Genomic DNA, 20186 nt, shown 5'->3' on the forward strand with positions numbered 1-20186 from the left:
CCAACCCCCACACATGCTGGATAACCCTGAAGATCACCCCACCCCCGACTGGGGGCTGGGAGGGATATACGCCCAATGCCTGCGCCAAGGTCTTCCTACATCTGAATTTTAATAAAGTTGTGGCCAATTCTAATCCCATAAAACGTGGTCTTGTGTCATTATTCCACTCGGGGCTGCTCTGGGGGCTAGGGGGGGCTTCGCCTGACTGCACAATAGCATTAGCTTGTTTTACTGCTGTATCACACGGTTGACTCATGTACTGCTAGTAAGCCAGGTGTCCCCCGTCCTATATTTGTGCTTTTGGTTCTTCCTGCCTAATTGCAGATCCTTACCTTTGTCCCTAATGAAATTCATTTTGTAAGCTTGCACCCAGTTCTCCAATCTGTTAAGGTCATTTTGAATTCTGATTCTGTCTTCTGCGGCATTAGCTACCCCTCCCAGTTTGCTGAATATATTTCAACAGTCCCAAAGTTTGAGAGTCAGTAGCACAGATGTTGTAATGGTTGTTGTAAGCAACCCCATGGAAGAAGATAACAGTGGTTACCCAGACCTCACTGCTGGTTGCGATGGGCCCCTCATAACAGTTCAAGCTTCAGGGCCCCAGAAATGTAGGTTCGCCACTGCACATAACCCAGCCTTGACCCTGACCTAACCTCAGCCTTTCCCCGGGAGGCTGATAATGGATACACACCCAATGCCTAAGCCAAAGCATATCAGTAATCAAAAAAACTGTGGCCAATTTTTAATCCCAGGAAGTTGTTGGGTCTAGTTAATTCCACCCTTTATTCCTCATGTCTTCAGCCACGGGGATGGTGTGCACCTTGACTCAAAGCTATTTCTTCACCCTCTCTCCTCTCCACCTCCTCCATCTTCTTAGATGCCGACTGCTACTGTGACACATGCATCACTGCCAAGATGGTAGTCAATATGTACAGTGGTACCTCGGTTTACAAACACAATTGGTTCCGGAAGCCTGTACTTAACCTGAAGCGTACTTAACCTGAAGCGAACTTTCCCATTGAAAGTAATGGAAAGTGGATTAATCTGTTCCAGACGGGTCTGCGGAGTACTCAACCTGAAGCCTCATTAACCCGAGGTATGAGTGTAATTGGTTCTGGAAGTCCGTACTTAACCTGAAGTGAACTTTCCCACTGAAAGTAATGGAGAGTGGATTAATCCGTTCCAGGCAGGTCTGCAGAGTACTTAAACTGAAAATACTCAAACCGGGGCATACTTAAACCGAGGTATGACTGTACTATGATTCACCCTGTGTCATGGACTGGACAGAGGAGAAATGGTGGAGACTGCCTCCCCAGCCTGACCCTTCCAGAGAAAAGGGATACAGTTTAGAATTACAACAGGAGTTTGAGGGAGCTCACAGTTCAGGGGCAGATGAGGGGGAAAGTTGGGAAATAATGGGAGAGGAGGAGGAAGAAGAAGCACTGGGGGGGGCAACAGCTGATGGACACAGTATCTTTAGAAAGCATTCCGGACCCCCCCCCCTCCAAGAACCCAGCGAGCCTTGAAAGTAGGAGAGCAAAGAGCTCAAAGACACAGGGCAATTAATTCTCAGCACCCGTAGTAGAGAAGTTGAGCTTGACGAATAAGAAAGTGGAAGAGATAGGGGTGAGGTGGAGATTCACTTGAGACAACACCATTATTCCAAGAGGCTGCGTTCCAAGCCTCTCTCTGTAAATATTGAATAAAAAGCAGATTGTAAGGACTTTTTCTTGTCTTATCCGTCCCTGGCAACCTGCCGTGGAAGTTGTTTCCTCTGCCACCTGACACCCTGGTTGTATACCACCCTGAAATCTTATATGATGAAAGTCAGCATAAATATGTTTGAAATGAAGAAATTTGGTGTGACCCATTTGCAGGTGAGACAAATGTTCCCTGGAGAAGATATTACACAATAGTATTACACAATAATAGTGTTATAGGATGGTGTTCAGGTTCTGAGATCTTTCCTGTCTGAAATAGTAGTTCCATGGCAATTATTACTCCAATTAATTTACCTTGACTTCTGTGTGGGAGGATTCCTCCAGTTGCAGCTGCATAAGCTTGGGGGAAACTCATGTGGCAGCTTTTCTGATGTTTTCCCATGGTTGTTTTGATGTTGTTCCTTTCCCTGAGTACTGGAGTCACACGGTGTCATGAAAAGTTTGGTCTCCTCCTTCCACCTTACTCGCAGGTAACTGCCCTTCTTCTCCAGAGTTGCGTGTAAACGCTTCTCTCCTCCGCTCTGAATATTGCACATCTTTGGAGATCTGTGAATAAATCAGCTGGGTGATGCTCAGTAAACGGGAGAAGGCAAGAAAGGGAAATTGTTTTTAACAAGGCTGCTGATTCCTGCCAACTTTCCCTCAGGTAAGTGATTGTGAAGCTTCCGTCTGTACATTCTGTTCTTTCTCTTTGCCTCAGTTACTCCTCTCTGGGCTATGAATTGTAGTATCATACTCTCTGTTTTGTGCTCAGGCTATACAGTAGCTACAGAAGGAGAAGGTTGACATGCTGACTTGGCAGAAGTAAAATGAATAGGGGTGTGAATTCACTTCAGGCAAATAAAATTGGGTAGATTTGGACCCTGCCCATAGTGTAGTGGTGCTTCTCTGAAGCAGACAGGTGCAAAATGATCCACTTATGAAGCTTCAGATCTTTGGAGCAACACAGACACCTTGCAACAACCTCTGTAAAATGAACATCGCTAGGCATAGAGGAGGGAGAGAAAGGGGTGTGGTTTTGAGACTGATAGCTCTAGCTTCCAATGAGGAAATGATGTTCTCTCTTCAATCACCCTGCTTTGGGGAGTAACACTGAAGCAATGTTTCTGGACGCTGTCCATTTTCCATTGTTCTTTGCCAGCCCACGCTCTTTTATGATGAATGCCATGTGTACACCTGGAGCCAGAATAGTTCATGGTAATGTGTACACAGCCTTAGTTTCACTCACCACCACTCTATTCCCTTCTGGCCCTAGCAGTAGCTGCATTTAATTTTAAACTCGTTGTTGTTTGCAGGTATGTGAGTATCAATGCAATCTGTTTGACCCTATGATTGTGTTCTTTGTTGCGTGCATGCATGTTAGCTGTGATTCTGTCACCCCCTCCCCAGTTTTATAGGACAGCTCCCCCTTTTAGGAGCGGCTGCTTTCTGGGCGGGATCTGGGTCCCCGCAGTGACCCTGGAGTGGATGGAGGTAAGCCGCCCTCATCAGAAGGATTCCTGGCCATGTCACATTCTGTTCGGCCAATCAGGGCTTGCCTGGGGCGTGGCTACGCCTGTTTAAATATTGGGGTGGCCGGGGAAGCAACCTCCTTCTGCTTCCAGCCGTGGGATCCCCCAGCCCTCCCACCCTCTTTTCTTGTGTGGTTTGACTATGGCGTTGCTATGACTTATTTCGGTCACCTGGTTATCAGGGCTGGGTATGAATTTTCCCAGTTGGCTTAATTGGCACTAGCCATTTGGTTTTCGCCTACCTAGTAGCAAGCGCCACAACTTTAGGCATTGGGTAAGCCTTATTATGGGAGGGGAGATTCAGGGCCATCTTAAGGTCATCGGGCGCCCTGGTGCAGGGATCCCTCGGGCACCCCCCCACTCTTAAAAAAAGGAAAATGCTTACCTGGCGTGCCGGGCTGCGGGAGCCTCATGGCGGCCCCCGCACCTCACAGCAGGGCCGCACTGTGCCGGAGGCCGCCTGCCTGTCCGATGCCGCCGGATTGAGTGGGGGAGGGGGCGTCGCTGCTCCGCGTAGCCTTCCTCCCTTCTCCCAGCGGAGTGGGGTGCCTGGGCAGGCCGGGCCACGCCGGGTTCCTTCCCGCCAACAGGGCGCTGCGTTTCATTGGTAGAGGTGCTGCCATGTGGTGTCACCTCTACCAATGAAACGCAGTGCCGGGGTGAGGGATGACCCTGGCACTGCAGAGCGGAACAGGGTCCTAGTGCCCCTGTTCCGCTCGCTTCCCTCCCTGCTCTCGCGGTGCGGCTGGTGGAGGGAAAAGGGAGGCCGCCGCGAAGCTCCCCCACTTGCTGGGGCGCCCCTCAGCGCCCCCTGATCGCCCAGGCGCCGTGGTGCGTTGCACCACTAGAGTCAATGGGCGAGCCGAGCCTGGGGAGATTGTTGCTTCCGCCTGCCCCTCCACATTAGGGGTATGCTGTTAAAGGGATCTGGGGGTGCAGTTCCTGTCCAAAGCCTGGGCATGGGCCATGGCACAACCCCAATGGTGACCCGGGGGAGGGGGGCTCATTTGATGTACATCAGAGGGCTCCCCCTTCCAGTGGTTGACCCTTTAAGAGACTTCCTGCAGTTGGGCAGGAGTCAAGTTATACGGTAGTCTTGCTTCATCCAATTGCCTAAGCCAAACTGCTCACATCTGTAACCAATAAAGTTGTGGCCTTATTTATCCCATTAACCCAATATACTTGTGTTCATGTGTTTATTTCTGAGTGAGCTAGGGGTCCGGGGCCTCACCACGCAATGTGCACAAACACTACATTAGCATATCCTTTCAAATTTCAATGGACTGACAAAACTCATGCTGGCCCAGGCAAGGGTTGACTTTGGTTTTTCAAATTTCAGTGGTGCCCTGTGCAAGACCAAAATTTGTCCCCTTGCCTCTCACCTTCTGTTCTCCTCGGTTCACTACATCACAGATGTGACACCCTTCAGCACCCCCTTGGCGTGGCACCCATTGCAGTGGAACCATTCACGCTGCCCTAAATCCACCTCTGCCCGAAGGCAGCTTCTTAGAGGACAAAGGCAAAATGGGAGATAAATCATTCTCTCTCAAATCAACTTTAAAGGTGCTTCACATACACACCTGTACCCATCGGTCTGAAATCTGACAAGCTTCAGTCCTTCAGAAAGGAGGTGCTATTACTGCAAATTTGTTTTGTAAAAGCAAACAAACACCCGTGTGGGGGGGAGAGTTATATTTGTAAAAAAGAAGAAGGCAGAGCTGTTTGTTGTTGGGTGTGCCCATGATAGTCAGTGTGGAGACATGGAAATCTTTGGATTTTCTGAAGCAAGGTTCTTCTTTGGACTGGGCACAAAGTATGTGTAAGGTTGTCTGATGCGAAGTGACCTGCTACCAAATCTCGTTTTTTAGCAGGCATACTCCAATATTTTGTTTGCTGCTGTCATTTTGAAAATTGAAATTGTAGAAGCTCTGTCTTGCTTTTTGAACTTCATATTTAATATTGTTTCAAAACATTAAACAACAATTACCATGTCAACTCAAGATGCCATAATCTTTTCCCTACAATTGTGGTGAAAAGCTACAACATCTGCAGTGTACCGGATTAAAAAGTGAGCAATCTTACTGAAAGATTTGTTCCTTACCCCTTGGCTTCCTTTTTGCTGGTTGGGCATTCTTTTTGCTTTCCCATTTCGTGGGGCCTGCCAAATTGACATAACTCATGGAAGCGGTGCACTGGGATAGGGGTAGGGAAGAGAGTCTCAGGATGGAAGATTTTATCCAAATCCTGTCCATACTTCTCTTGATCATAAATTATTATTTTTAAACGGTTAAAAGTATAAAAAAACATAAACATAAAATCTCAAAATGAGACATGCAAGTAAGTAAACAATAATTAGATGAATATTGCAAAAAAATACTTTTATGACTTAGTAGAAAGTTTTGTCTGATTACTAAAAGAAAGCAACTTAATAATAATAATAATAATAATAATAATAATAATAATAATAATAATTTATTCATACCCCGCCCATCTGTCTGGGTTTCTCCAGCCACTCTGGACGACTTCCAGAAGGATATTAAAATATAACAATCTATTAAACATTAAAAGCTTCCCTAAACAGGGCTGTTTACCAAACTGCAGGAGGCAGTGCAAGACAGGAGTGCCTGGCGTGCTCTGGTCCATGGGGTCACGAAGAGTCGGACACGACTAAACAACAAAGCAACAACAACAAGCAAAACAGGGCTGCCTTCAGATGTCTAAAGGAGACGTTTAAAGGAGCTGTGGTTTCAGGTTGCGTGGAGGACCCTTTCCAGGTTCCCCACGTGCTGTATATTTTACCCCTTGGGGGTAGACAAAGGGGTGGTGTCAACAAATAGCTGGGAAGGAAGGTGTTAAACAGTCCCTTCTACCCCTCTTCTCACAAATTGAAGCCACCTGTAGCTGTTTTACAAAATTGTTCATTCAATTTACACCCTGCCCTTCTTCCCAGGGGAGTCTAGGGTGGTGGGCACAGCAATGATAAAACATTAAGAACACAACTAAAAACCATTTTAAGACACTCTCAACCAGTAATCTCAGGGTTTCCAGGAACAGTGTATTTCAGTCATCAAATGTTTAGAAATCCCCACGCTGGATTAGGAAACTATGCGGAAAGACTTCACTTGGCCAACTTTATCCCACAATTTGCCATGGTGCGGTTGTTTCTTTGTTTTGTTTTAGAGCATAGGTGCCAACTCTTAGAGGCCGAGACAAATCCCCCTCCCCGCTGGCGGCTCTTCCTCCTCCGCCTCCTGCTGCCTCTGCCCACGGGCTGCTTCCCCTGTCCTTCCCTTGTGTGTGTGTGTGTGTGTGTGTGTGTGGACGGTGCTCACCAGCCACTGGGGCCACGCTGCCACCACGCTGCTGACCCTGGCTCCTTGCGATGTCACATAGCATCAGGACCTTGTGTTGGGCTCCTGCGATCTTTTAAAGAAGTTGGTGCCTCCGTTTTAGAGACAGCTAGAGCTGTTTGTCCTGAGCTTGAGTGGGGCCGGGTGGTGGTGTGGTGTGGGTTGTACAGCTTTAACTCTGTATCCTCTACTGCAGCCCCATTTGGAATCCACCTCCCAGTGCCTTAATGGAAGCGGAAGTTTCCAGTGGGCATATCAGGTGCAACAGGGAAGGTCTGCCATGCCGCAGACCTGATCTAGCTCTCTTTCCCAGTTCCAGGTGTTGGTTAAAAAAAAAACACAGCCAGCAACACTGAAGTATGTGATGAAACTTGTATCCAATTGGGTCGTCCATTTGCTCATTCCTGTAGCCTCACATTACTGAAATGCGAAAAGGGGCGAGGCTCTGACAGTCATAATTAAGCACTTGCCAGTTTGCAATATTCTTATAAGAGGTAATGCTGCCAGACCACATGCAACTGAAATGATGTTGGCATCCTTTTGTAATGCAAAGGAGGTAAGAAAACATGTCTAAACTTTAAGGATCAACATTGTGTTCCACTCATAGCTGCCAAGTTTTCACTTTTCTCGCGAGGAAGCCTATTCAGCATAAGGGAAAATCCCTGTAAAAAAGGGATAACTTGGCAGTTATGGTTCCACTTATTTAGATAGCCGGTTATTTAGACAAAAAAAGTATGCATTGTTTTCCATTTCAGGGCTGACTGAAAGTGTAGGGGAGACTAGTTTATGTGGTTCTGATTTTTTAATATAATGGAATACACTTGTGCTTTGTTTCTGTTTCTTTCTTTTATAATTTGCTCCCCTTTACTGAGGACTTTAATATTCCGGGCTGGTTATAACTATTGGAATGAGATAATAAAGTATTATTATTTCTGCATGCCTGCAATGGTAATAATATAACTTTAAAAGTAATCTGTCTAACTCCAGAAGGAAATGAAGCCATAGTGTGCATCCTTCAAGCTCTGTTTTCTTTGATAAGCAATGCCTTAATACTCTGACTGCAATCCCTTACTTACTTACTTGAACTGGATGCGGCTCACTTTGGATGGGACGTGTATAGAATTATGCTGTTCATGTAGCTTGCCAGAATAAGGGTGATTAAATTGTGATACTTTCAATGTATGTTTTGTATATAATGTTTACTGATTAGAACAGGCACCCCCAAACTGCGGCCCTCCAGATGTTTTGGCCTACAAGTCCCATGATCCCTAGCTAACAGGACCAGTGGTTGGGGAAGATGGGAATTGTAGTCCAAAACATCTGGAGGGCCGAAGTTTAGGGATGCCTGGATTAGAAGAAGAGACAGCAGGAGGTGGTTTGCTATTCAGGATTAATTTAAAGGGCCATAATCTTGTCTATGGGTTCTAAAAAATATAGCCAACACTTTTTACCTATACTCTGTAATGACTGCATTATAGATTTTGTGGAAATCCCCGGCTGTGATTTCTTTATAATATGATTTCGCCATCTTCTTTTAACCATAAGCATTAAGATAAATTGTCAGAGTCTTGGTGCAATTTTCTACAAAATTTCAGTTTTGGTACATATCTATTCCATTCCGTTTTGAGGAGGAGGGATGGGCAAGGGAATATGGGCAATGTCATAGCTTTTTTTTCCAGCTGAAGCTCACCTGAGCTCAGTTCTGGCACCTCTCAGGTGGATGCCTTTGCCATTATAAGAGAACAAGGGAGGCATTTATGGTGAGTTCTAGCATCTCTTTCTCTATAAAAATAACACTGGGCAATTTTCTTTGCAAAAACTAAAAACAGCAATTTAGAATACTCTTTAGAAGCCCGTAGCAGCTTGCAAATATAAACAAGGACTGAGTTGGCTGATTTGTATATTTATTTTGCACTGTTATCATGCTGCTGTACCATTTCAGGAGGGCCTGGCTGGATTTCTTGCTTCATTCATCAGGAGCCAGGAGCAAAAACACACAGCATCACCCACACCCTAAACGAGTTATTTTATAGAGCATTACAATCCCTGTTAAAACTGCTTTGTTCAGATTTTATGGCTGTGTGGGGAATTGCTTAGTCGGACATTCTTGCTCTGCTCACATGCTTCTATCGCTTATACTGGTAACACTGTTGCTTCATTGCTCCACATGAGTACAGTATAGGTAGTTTGCAGCAAACCATAACTTCCCACTATGCCAAAACCAGGGAAATAGGGTTAGATTCCAAGCAAGCTAAATTTCCATATTAAGCCGAAGGATATGATAATTTCATACCCTGGCTTGCTTTGAAGGTGTTTCAATAATAGTTGTTTATGGCAACTTCCAGGCTTGTTTGTCACTTGTGTGAAGGGATTGGTGAAGTAGTTGTGTGTGTGCATGCACACACCACACATGCACGCACACAAGAACGACTTATTAGGCTGCATTTGGACAATCATATCAACTTCTTTTCAGTCAAAAGTTCAGGTAGGTCAAATTGACTTGACATTTAGTTACACAGCACTGCCTGTGAAATCAAATGTTTTTATTATTATTCAGTCCCCCCGTCCCCCCACTCGTTGGCCACTGGTCCAATTTTAAGTAACAAAGTCCTTACCTCTCTATCAGAACTAGGGATGATCAAATTAGTCCCACAAAATTGTCACTCCGTTAGTATGTGGTACATTTGAAGGGGGAGTTTTGTTAATTTGTAGGAGCATGTGTGTGAAATTTTTTGAATAACATAATGTAGCATCTTTTCAAGGGCATGCAGAGAGGGTAGGGATGGCAGCCAAACACTATAGTGGCTACTGAAAATAGTAACTGGGAAACACCATGTTTATTGAATGCTCTCTTCAGGCAACCACACCTGGCACCAACCTTCCTATCATTTTGGCACCAGTTACACAATTTTTATTACTCCAAGTACTAGGGCAGCTTCCAAGATAGTTGCTACAGTTACTAAATCCAAGTACAGGTGCGTTTTGTTTTGTTTTGTTTTGTTCTGTTTTATTTTTTTGTTCTGCTTTACATTTGTCGTTATGATGTTATGTTCATAGAATTGGAAGGGACCCTGAGGACCATCTAGTCTAACCCCCTGCAATGCAGGAATATACAGCTGCCCCATACAGGGATCGAACCTGCAACCCTGGTGTTATCAATATTATGCTCGAACCCTATTCCAAACTTAAAATTGGTAAGTGTAATGCTGGTGGTCAAAAAAAGAGGTTCAAAGACTCTCTCAAGGCAAATCTTAAAAAAATAGTAGTATAAACACCGACAACTGGGAAACACTGGCTTGCGAGCCCTCTGATTGGAGAACAGCCTTTAGCAAAGGTGTCATGGGTGTTGAAGACACTGGAACTCAGGACGAAAGGGGGAAATGCGCTAAGAGGAAGGCAAGCTTGGCAAACCCTCACCATGATCAGCTCCCACCTGGAAACCTATGTCCTGTAGAAGGACATGTGGATCCATAATTGGTCTCCACAATCACTTACGGACTCGCTTTTAAAACTGTGTTTATGGAAGACAATCTTACTCGGCTATGAGTGGTTGCCAAAGAAGAAGAAGATGCTCAAACCAATTGAGCTATCTGGTAACATCAACTGTATTATTATTATTTTATTGCTTTATTGTATTGGAAATCGATTTGAGGGTGTGTCCCCCCCTATTTCACTATTTTCAGGGATTCAGTCACATACCAGCATATTGAAACCATTCAAAAATGTCCACCCCCAAAAGTTCAACCACTTTCAACAACACTGTGGTACTTGTTTACATAAGTGATTCCTACTTCCCTACCCCTGATGATCTAGGAGTATGAAGGCAAGAAAAAGGAATGGAACCAGAAAAATGATCACCTGTCTATGGGGAAATAAAATGCTGTATACATTTATTAAAAATTAAAAGAAGGACAAAGTGTAAGAAATGAGTCCTGAGCAAGTAATTCTGCCACTACGAGGGGTGGTGACAGAAAGTCACAAAAAGTGAAGAAGGATCTCTCAAAAAGCCAGTGAACTGGAAAACTTTGAACCCCCAACCTAAAGGTGTTGGAAGAGCCTCATCATCTCTGAGGAGCAGTGGAAAGGCAGGGATCCTGGCAGGGCAGCTGCAAGTAATTCATGTGGAAAAGAAGAAGACACTTCTCAAAGATGCCCTCTCATTGCCCTCCAAAGCACTGGTGGGGGCGGAAAGCAAGCAGAGCTTCAGGAAGAGTCTGGATATGTCAAAGACTGTCAGGAATGAGTCAGCTCTAAGCAAAGGCTTGCAGCCAACTGCAAAAAGCAGCCAGGAACAGGGAGAGTTAGATGTGAGACAGGCACATCTCCGGCTCTTCCTGACCTGGACGAGCAAGCTAATAAGGCAGTTATGGAGTGCAGGCTAGAACACAGCCAAAGCTCGCCAGAAGCACAAAAAGGTGCGAAGAATCTCAGAGGCAGCATCTCAGGCCAGGAAGAAGGTGGAGCTGACCCACTAAGTCCTAAGAGTCAGCGAATGGGAGGGTTGTTAGACTGGAAGCAAAACAAGAGCCGCAAGAGTTGTATCAATATCTTCTGTAGATCCTGGAAGGAGTCTTTAGAAGGGTCATCTTGAGTAATGTTGCCAGAGGCTTTGTTCGAGCCGTCAGAGTTATCTGTTTGTTTTTGCAATAAATCCTCCTACGCTTACTGTGTTATCAAGCTGACAAAGACAGACGCCAACAACACATACCTGCCAAGTCTCCCACTGAAAAATGCGGGATCAGCAGCGGCACCGGAAGTAACCTCCGGGGCCGCTCTGCCCATGTGTGGGCACCGGAAATCGGGCAGAGCGGCACCGGAAGTCGCTTCTACGCATGGCCGCCGGGCATACATAGAAGCGACTTCCGGTGCCCCTCTGCCCGATTTTTGGTGTCCACACATGGGCAGAGCAGCACCCAAAATGGAGGCTCCCTGGCAGGTAGGAAATCCGGGGGATTTCCAGGATTTTTCTCCATTCGGGAGAACAGCAGGAAACGGATTAAAATCTGGGGGTTTCCCGTGAAAAACGGGGTACTTGGCAGCTAAGCAACAACAGCCCAAGTGAGAATTCCAGTCAAAACAGTAATGGGTTTGGAAATGGCTGCTTTCTGCGTATTCCCTCACTGTCAGGACCAGATTGACTTCCTGTAAAGTGGCAGTTGTTGACACTTAATTTCAAAGCTGCAAATATCTATCGCAAATTAACATAACTTGCACAATGGTAGCATTGTTTATAAAGACCTTCCATGGGGGGGGGGGACACCCTGGATCAAATTGTGTTTTTTGCTATGTGGAATGCAAGAAAAACGAAATAGAAGAAAGACAGTTTTGTACTACACATCAGGATGAAATCAACAACTTTTTACACTCCTAGTATTACATTGATTCAGAAAGAACCCCTGTTGTCACAATTTTTACTGTGGGTTCATGGCACAATAACTACATTACTCTCCAAAGTAAGCCCCATTGAATTCCATGGGGATAGCTCCCTGATAAGTATATAACTGAATTAGTTAGCCTTCAACACAGGGCTCCCATAAAATTTCCAGATACTATTCCCCTCCCCCAGCTTATTCACTTCTATGTCTTTACCAGAATTTGGAATAATGTGGTAGGATATTACATCGACTAGGCTGGGAGACCAGGGTTAAAGGCGCCACTCAGCCATGAAATTAATCTCTGTATCTCAGCCTAACCAACAGGTTTGTTGAGTGGATAACATGGGGACTCATGAATTCCACCTCGAGCTCCTTGGAGAAATGGTAGAATGGATATAAACATAATACTGATAAATAAGGAATAATCAAATTAAATAACCCTCTCTCCAGCTTGCCCACCCCTTATTTTAAATGGGGGAGGTGGGGGATGTGCAGGTTTTTAAACATGAAAAAGAAACCCTAAATATCAAAGAAAAAAACCTCTGAGATACAACCAGGTCATCAAGCTTATAAGCACTGGATTTTACACATTGATCCTTGGCAAATCCAATGTGTGGCTATGAACTATGCAGGCAGGGTGCAATCCATGCTCCCATACTACTTATAGGCTCTGCACTCTAAGTTATCAAGGGCAGCATCCTTCTTTTAGTAAAAGCATTTCGAATTCTCCAAAGTGTTTTGCAGTCTTTTTATCCTTGCAACAACTCCATCAGGTATATAGCTGTGCACTTTTAGAAAAATAACAAAGAGAACAGTACTGGCAGTTTAAAGACTAACAATTTTATTATGGCATAAAAGCTGCAGAGTAGCTAAAGTACACATCACCAGATGCTCTTCATCATTCTTGGTAATCCATGAAAACTGAAGCAATACCACACCCCTCAACTGTCCCCATTTAATAGGGACATCCAGTTTTGGCAGGGCCGTGCTATCGCGTCATGTATGCATGTCCCAGTTCTCCTCTGGGACATGTTGGAGGGTGTGCAGTACTCCAACAAAAGCTCTTAGACCAATTTGTCTGCAATCTGGAGAGGCTTTTGTGCCTGCACATTTATTCCCCTTCTACCTAAAGAGGAAAGTGTTACAGCTGTTTCTTTATTCTCCACAAAAGCGATTCAGGAGGAGACAGCCTGTTATGTACAGAGGAGCTTGGGTGCTAAATCACAGATTGAAGCAGACAGAGTATGGAGTGACTCGAAGAAGATAAAAAAAAAGTTCTCAAAAAGTCCAGAAGCAGGGCAAAGCTGGTTGGCTGTTCACACCCTACGATATGCAGCTCAATTAAATGAGTACAGAAGAAGGACTAACTGCAGCGTCCTTCATTTATTATTAAAACTATTTATGTGGAGCAGCCCTTGAAGATTATTTTGACAGTGTTGAAACTGAGGGCATTTAGCCAGGATTTTTGCCCCAGGGGAAGCCTCCAGAAGATGCAGGTTAGAATTACTTCATCAACACTCCCATGCCAACAGGAAAGAAAGAAAGAAAGAAAGAAAGAAAGAAAGAAAGAAAGAAAGAAAGAAAGAAAGAAAGAAAGAAAGAAATTCAATATCTTTGCTGTTATCTTCCACAATCCTTCTGTTTTGCATATTCAGACCCAGAAACCTCCCCCCTAAATAAATTCACACATGACTCAAATTTTGGTTTGGTTTTTGGCAGAATTTAGGCCACAACTTTATTGATTACATCAGGTGAATGGTTGCATAGGCTCTGGTTTGACTAGCTCCCTGCACCCTTGCAGGTAGCGCTGACCCAGGGCACCAGCATAGGTCAGCCTAGGGTGAACACCTGGATAGGCAGAAAGCCAGGTATAGGACTCAGGCACGGGCACAACCCCCTCTCAGGGGTTGACCAAACCATTTGAATCCCTGGATTCCTTTAACGGAATACCCTTGGTAATTAACAGGCAGCGGCAAGCTCCACGGACCGGGTGTAGGGCAAAAGCCCCTCTGGGGGGAAGGGAAAGGGAAGGGAAGGAAGGGAATTAACCAGGAGGTAATAATAACTATTGGAAGAATCAGGGGGAAGAAAGGGGAAGAAAGGAAAAAGATCACCAGGACGATCCGTCAAAGGTAAATCTCTCGGTTGCACAGAGGACACGCTGTTCCAAATGCACGCACCGAAAGAGGAAGCTCTGGGTCATGTGCATGGGCATATATAGGTCCCTCGATCCATTTGGACTGTGCCCCATTGGCCATATTGAACCCAACATCGTGGGACCTACCAATCGGGTGTTGTGGCTGACACAGGGTGTCGGTTTCCAGGTCTCACCGCAACTCGTGCCCTCTTTGAGGGAGGACCCGATTTAATTGCAGGGGAGGCAAATGTCAACAAACCCTCCCCGCCACAGACCAAACACTGGCCAACCCCCACACTCACATCCACACCCACACCAAACTAGAGATGACCCAATTCCTAGAGAAGATAGGTAAAGGCATGTGAGAAGGAGGAATCACTTTGCTAAGGGAACACTATGTTCTCCGCCACTCCCCTCCCAAAGGCCTTTCTGTGGCCTTGCATCACCATTGAACTCTGTAAGGCCTTTCCTGCCGGGCTCCTGATCAAAGTGAAGTGGCTTCCGTTACTCCTGAGCGCTGCAGGTGATCCCTACCTGGATCTGGTGAGTTCCCATTCCCAGTCTTTGTGCGTTTGGATGAGTGAGGTCAATTAGCAGGCATTTTTTGACTCAATCCTGGCACAAGCAGTATGGACCGCCAGGCCAGCTACTCAGGTGCAGAGAAAAAGGAAGGAGCCCCCCTTCACAACTCACCACCAGTGCTGAGTGGGGGGGGAGCAGGGGGCAGAGATCCCCCAAAAATTTCAGTGAAGGGGCCACCCCTCCAAAGTTCCCCAGCGGCTGTGGCCACACATGTGCTCGGATCATGCGCCCGTCATCATGTCTCATGGTGTGCATGAGTTATGTCAGCATGCCATGGGGCATGTGCATATGGTGTGATGGTATCTAACATACCATCTCAGGACTATTTAATTGCTCATCTTCTAACATTGTGTATGCCATCAAATGCCAACATTGCCCTTCAGCTCTCTATATTGGACAAACAGGCAAAACCCTACGCCAAAGGATATATGGACATAAATCTGACATCAGGAACCACAAGACAGAGAAACCAGTAGGAGAACACTTCAATCTCCCAGGACATTCTATACAAGATCTCAAGGCAGCTGTTTTATTGCAGAAAGATTTCAGAGGCAGACTGGAAAGAGAAGTTGCTGAATTGGAACTCGTTACCAAGCTTAAAACCATGAAACCACCTGGGATGAACAAAGACATTGGATTCTTATCTCATTATGCATGATCAAGCTTTCTTTAGCGCCTCAGCCCTTGCTTTTTCCCTGCAGGACCAATTGCAGTCGTCATCATCAGTCGTTAACAGCCATCAACAGGTTTACCACTCCTACCAGCCCATCACCCATTCCCACCCACCCCCACCATCCTCTGTATATACATAAGGGTCTGGCTCTTCTGTTTCAAGAGTATCTGACGAAGTGTGCATGCACACGAAAGCTCATACCAAAATAAAAACTTAGTTGGCCTTTAAGGTGCTCCTGTAGGAATTTTTTTATTTTGCTTCGACTCAGACCAACACAGCTACCTACCTGTAATCAAAGAAAAGGTTTGTGATAACTTTCTGGTCCAATAGCTGTGTCTGTGACAGGGACAAGACTGAAGAGGAGGAGGAATTGTGGAGGTCTCTCCCTCCCCTTTCTCCTGTAGCTTCCCCAGAGGAGGAAGGCAGTCTCGATTTACAGCAGGGCTTTGGGGAAGATAACAGCTCAGAGACAGGCGAGCAGCAGAGTAATGCGGGGTTAGGAGAAGGGGGAGAGCAGGCAGAGCAGCTAGCTGACACATCTCTGGATAGCATAACCAACCCCCCTTCTCCCAAAACGCGGCGTTCGTTATGGGTGCAAGAACAAAGAGCACAGAGACAACTGTCCATTGACAGACGCCGTAGAAGCAGGTGTTATTACTTGAGGGAAAAGGGGGAGGAGCTCAGTGCAAGCAACTTCATTATGGAGGAATGACCAGAATTCTTTTGTCTTTTACCGTGATGACTGACTAAATTATACGTAAGAACTTTCTGGTTTCCTCCCTGCCTCTTGGTGCCATTGAGGGGAGGGAGAGGATCCCTCAAGCCTGACAGTCTGCCAGCTCTTCATAGCTGCCACACTGGCTGAGGAGCTGAGGGGAGTTGGAGAGCTGTAGGTTCCCCAGCCCTGTTTCATGTGAGATGGTTGGGGGAGATCTAAAAACAGGAGCAAAATATCACCAGTATGCAGGTGATGTGTGTCTTTATTTTTCCTTGCATGTCTCCAGGAGCACTTATAGGCATTCCAAACAGCTGTCTTGAATCAATGTAGACAAGAGCGTCATACTTCCTGATGGTGACATATTTCACCAAGAAGCAATTAGACCTATTATGGGTGGAGTGGCCTAACGTGGATCACAACAGCAGCTCTGGCGCCATCCAAATTTATGGTTAAAAAACCCCTTAAGAACACAAATTGACATCGCTTGTAGGGTTAAACGAAGTTTTGTAAGGAGTAATATATGAATTATTGTGAAAAGAATTAAGAATAGGTATTAAGATTTGAATTTATAGCAATAACTATAGTAAAATGCTTAATTAGAAAAGATTTTAGAAAACCATCAGTTGAGGTTGAAGGAAGTCTTAGGCAGTGATAGCCAAAGATTTCAAAATGATGTTTAAAAGAATGATATGCTGGAAAAATATGTGTAAAAACCAATTAAAAAAAAAACTTCAAGAACTGGGTCTTCAAAAGGTTACAAACCACTGCCTACGTATCTGTCAACCTGCAGAAAGAAATATGTACATTTTGTTTCTGTCCAGCACATAGTTTATTTTACAGAGTCATGACCGACTCTGGGGTTGCGGCGCTCATCTCGCCTTATTGGCCGAGGGAGCTGGTGTACAGCTTCCAGGTCATGTGGCTAGCATGACAAAGCCGCTTCTGGCGAACCAGAGCAGTACACAGAAACGCCGTTTACCTTCCCGCTGTAGTGGTCCCTATTTATCTACTTGCACTTTGATGTGCTTTCGAACTGCTAGGTTGGCAGGAGCTGGGACCGAGCAACGGGAGCTCACCCCATCGCGGGGATTCGAACCGTCGACCTTCTGACCGGCAAGCCCTAGGCTCTGTGGTTTAACCCACACCGCCACCCGCATCACAGAGGGGTAGTAGCCGACAACTGCAACAAAACCAACCAGAGTTGCCAACTTTTTTGGGGGGGGGGCAATGTTGTGCATGTGATGTGACACGCACGTGATGCCTTGACATCCAGTGCATGATGTCTTGACATCCGGAGGAGCTAGGGGCAGAGTCGACCTTGGTGGTTGCACAGTTTCAATAGCCAGCAACTTCTCCTACTCCTGGCATTGCCACCAGTGGGAGGCTGCTTCAACCCTCCCTCCATAGGAGGAGGAGGAGGAGGAGGAGCCGTACCATGCTGGGCTCCACATTTTACCTCTGTGCTTATGTGACATTGGGGGTCCTGGCCTTTACTCCCCAAAATATTGAGGGGGCTGAAAAGGGCTTGGCCCCCTGGAAACCATCCAAGATTCCTGTGGCATCTTAAGGACTAACAAATAGCATAAGTTTTTCATGTCTACTTCACCAAATGAACCCTTATACTTATCTGCACAGTTCAATAAACTTTCTGTTTGTAATTGTTCTGCAGATGGAGGTGTCACCTTGCCATTTGTTGTGTGTGAAAATCATACAAATAAAAAATCTACGAAAGGCAGATTTATGTGAGTATCCCCTTGCTTCCACAAATCTGGGGGCAATGTTGACTTCTAACAGGGGTTCTGTGCAGGAGAAGTGCCTTCACGCAACACGTTTGACATGGTGGTAACATAGCAAAACTGCTGCCCTTGTGCCAAAGCAGATAAGCAAGGAAAAGATGCTAAGATTATATAATTCATTTCTTTTGTTTATTTAATTCTTTCAAAGGAAAAATTGTGTTCCTTTGTGTGCCCCAAAGTGCACAAACTTTAAATCCCAGAATGTTTTGCATTCGACATGCTGTTAAGGCTTTGAAACCCCTCCAGCATCTCTCTGATGAAAATAGGGACATCTTGTTCCATTACTACTACTACTACTACTACTACCAGTACTAACTACTACTATTACTACTATTATTCTATTTATACCCCATCCATTTGACTGGGTTGCCCCAGCAGCCAGCAGCTTCTAACATATATAAAAACATAATCAAACATTAAACATATTTAAAAACTTTCCTATACAGGGCTGCCTTCAGATCAGACCCTCCAAATCTGATGTCCCTGATTTAGAGAAGCCGTCCCAGTTTCTGATTTGATCCTGGAATGTCTCTATTTTCATTGGAGAAATGTTGGTGGGTATGGGGTTATTCAACTCCCAAGCTGTCTGAAGGCAATCCTGTATAGGGAAGGTTTTTAAAAAATATATGTTTAATGTTTTATTATGTTTTTATATATGTTGGAAGCTGGCCAGAGTGGCTGGGGCAACCCAATAAGATGTGTGGTGTATAATTAGTATCATCATCATTATGGAATGGGGCGTCCTTAAATGTTGGAGGGGATGTCAGATTGTTTGAGGGTTGGATAACTCAATATATCTTCCAAGATTCCTCAGATGAAATTAGGGACATCCTAAGGAAAAGCAGAGGACGAGGTGGTTGGACAGTGTTCTCGAAGCTACGAACATGAGTTTGACCAAACTGCGGGAGGCATTGCAAGACAGGAGTGCCTGGCGTGCTATGGTCCATGGGGTCACGAAGAGTCGGACACGACTAAACGACTAAACAACAACAACAAGGAAAAGCAGGGGCATTCCGGGATCAAATCAGAAACCGGGATGGTTTCTGTAAATCTGGGACTGTCCTTGGAAAATAGGGACAAATGGAGGTCTGGCTCTGAGGCCTAATGAAGGCTAGAGGAGCAATCCTTTGCTTTGACACCTGACACTCTCACTGCAGCTGAAAGGTAAGTTTTGAAAAACAGGATGGCAGTGAGGCTTATTCAGAATGGCACATGGCTATTTGCAAACCCAGCTGAAATTCAAAGGAATTTTATCTCAGATTGTAAAAAGTTAATTATTGCTTCATTGCTGAACTGTGTGTACTATGGTGCTTCTTTTTTCATTTATTATAATATGTGTTCAGTCCAACATGTCAGAAGTGCTATGGTAACTAACAGAGAAGTAGGCGTTTGTGCAGGGTGTGTGTCCTCTGATCAAAGTACCAAATCTTATTATCTGACTTTGAGTACAAACGGTAACACACTTAGGCGGTTTGTGTTAATAATTTGAATTGTATAGTTTTGAATTTGCAAGAGAGGTAGCTTACAAAGTAAGGCACAGAGGCAGAAAACTTGATTACATCTTGCAGGAGCTATGATAGCTATGCTGTAATTTGAATATGAAGGCTGTCAGGAGGACAATGATTTGTGGAGCATCTCATATCAGATATAAAGAAGGCACAACACAGGTTGAGATAAAGGTTAGGTGAATTATAGAAGCTGGGAAAGGATGTGAGAGGAGTTTATTGCAAAACTGTAGATCAGATTGAACGTCTGCTAATTGTGCTCATTCATGGGGAGTGCTGGGGACATCACTCTCCCATTAAAGGAGGAGAGCCAGAAACAGCAATATATACATGACTCTGGCACAGGAGCAATGGTTACCATGAATAAGTTCAGACATGGAAATGATGCTAGCTCCCATCGTTCCTGAACATTGGCCAAACTAGACTCAGCAGACGGGAGTTGAAGACCAGTGCTATTTTTCTAGAAAAAGAGGTGTTGGGACTCACCATGAACACCTCCCCCATTCTCTTAGAATGGCAATGGCGCCCAACTGCGAGGTGCTGGAACCGTGAGGTTCCGGCGAGTTCCAGCTGAAAACAAGCAACCACATCTGCAAGGTACCATGCTAGCTACCCTGCTCTAATTCTATTACAGAGCTGGTCCATGATAAAGGCTTCTGTTTGTTTTTCTATAAACATACAAAGGCCCATCTAGTCTGGCATCCTGTTCTCGCAGTAGCTAACCAAGTGCCTTGGGAACCATAGACAGGCCCTGAACACAACCATGCTCTCCCCGCTTGTGTTTCCCCCAGCTGGTTTTCAGAGGCATTCTGCCTCTG

At 45.2% G+C, this 20186-nt stretch overlaps 2 protein-coding genes across 2 annotated transcripts in view; one reads left to right on the forward strand and one right to left on the reverse strand.

The window, feature by feature from the left end:
- LOC132591998 (uncharacterized) overlaps positions 1-20186 on the reverse strand; it is a 452388-nt gene that overhangs the window by 5096 nt on the left and 427106 nt on the right. The window lies entirely within an intron of this gene.
- The window catches only part of LOC118083588 (cytosolic phospholipase A2 epsilon), a 48107-nt gene continuing 34960 nt past the window's right edge, over positions 7040-20186 (forward strand). The window contains exons 1-2 of the mRNA XM_035112122.3: positions 7040-7138; positions 17737-17809. Of these exons, the coding sequence (XP_034968013.3) occupies positions 7106-7138; positions 17737-17809 (106 nt within the window). The 5' untranslated portion in view covers positions 7040-7105. The remainder of the gene's footprint in view (positions 7139-17736; positions 17810-20186) is intronic.

This window comes from Zootoca vivipara, chromosome 1 (genome assembly GCF_965207765.1).
Source record: "Zootoca vivipara chromosome 1, rZooViv2.hap1.1, whole genome shotgun sequence".
Lineage (NCBI taxonomy): Eukaryota > Metazoa > Chordata > Lepidosauria > Squamata > Lacertidae > Zootoca > Zootoca vivipara.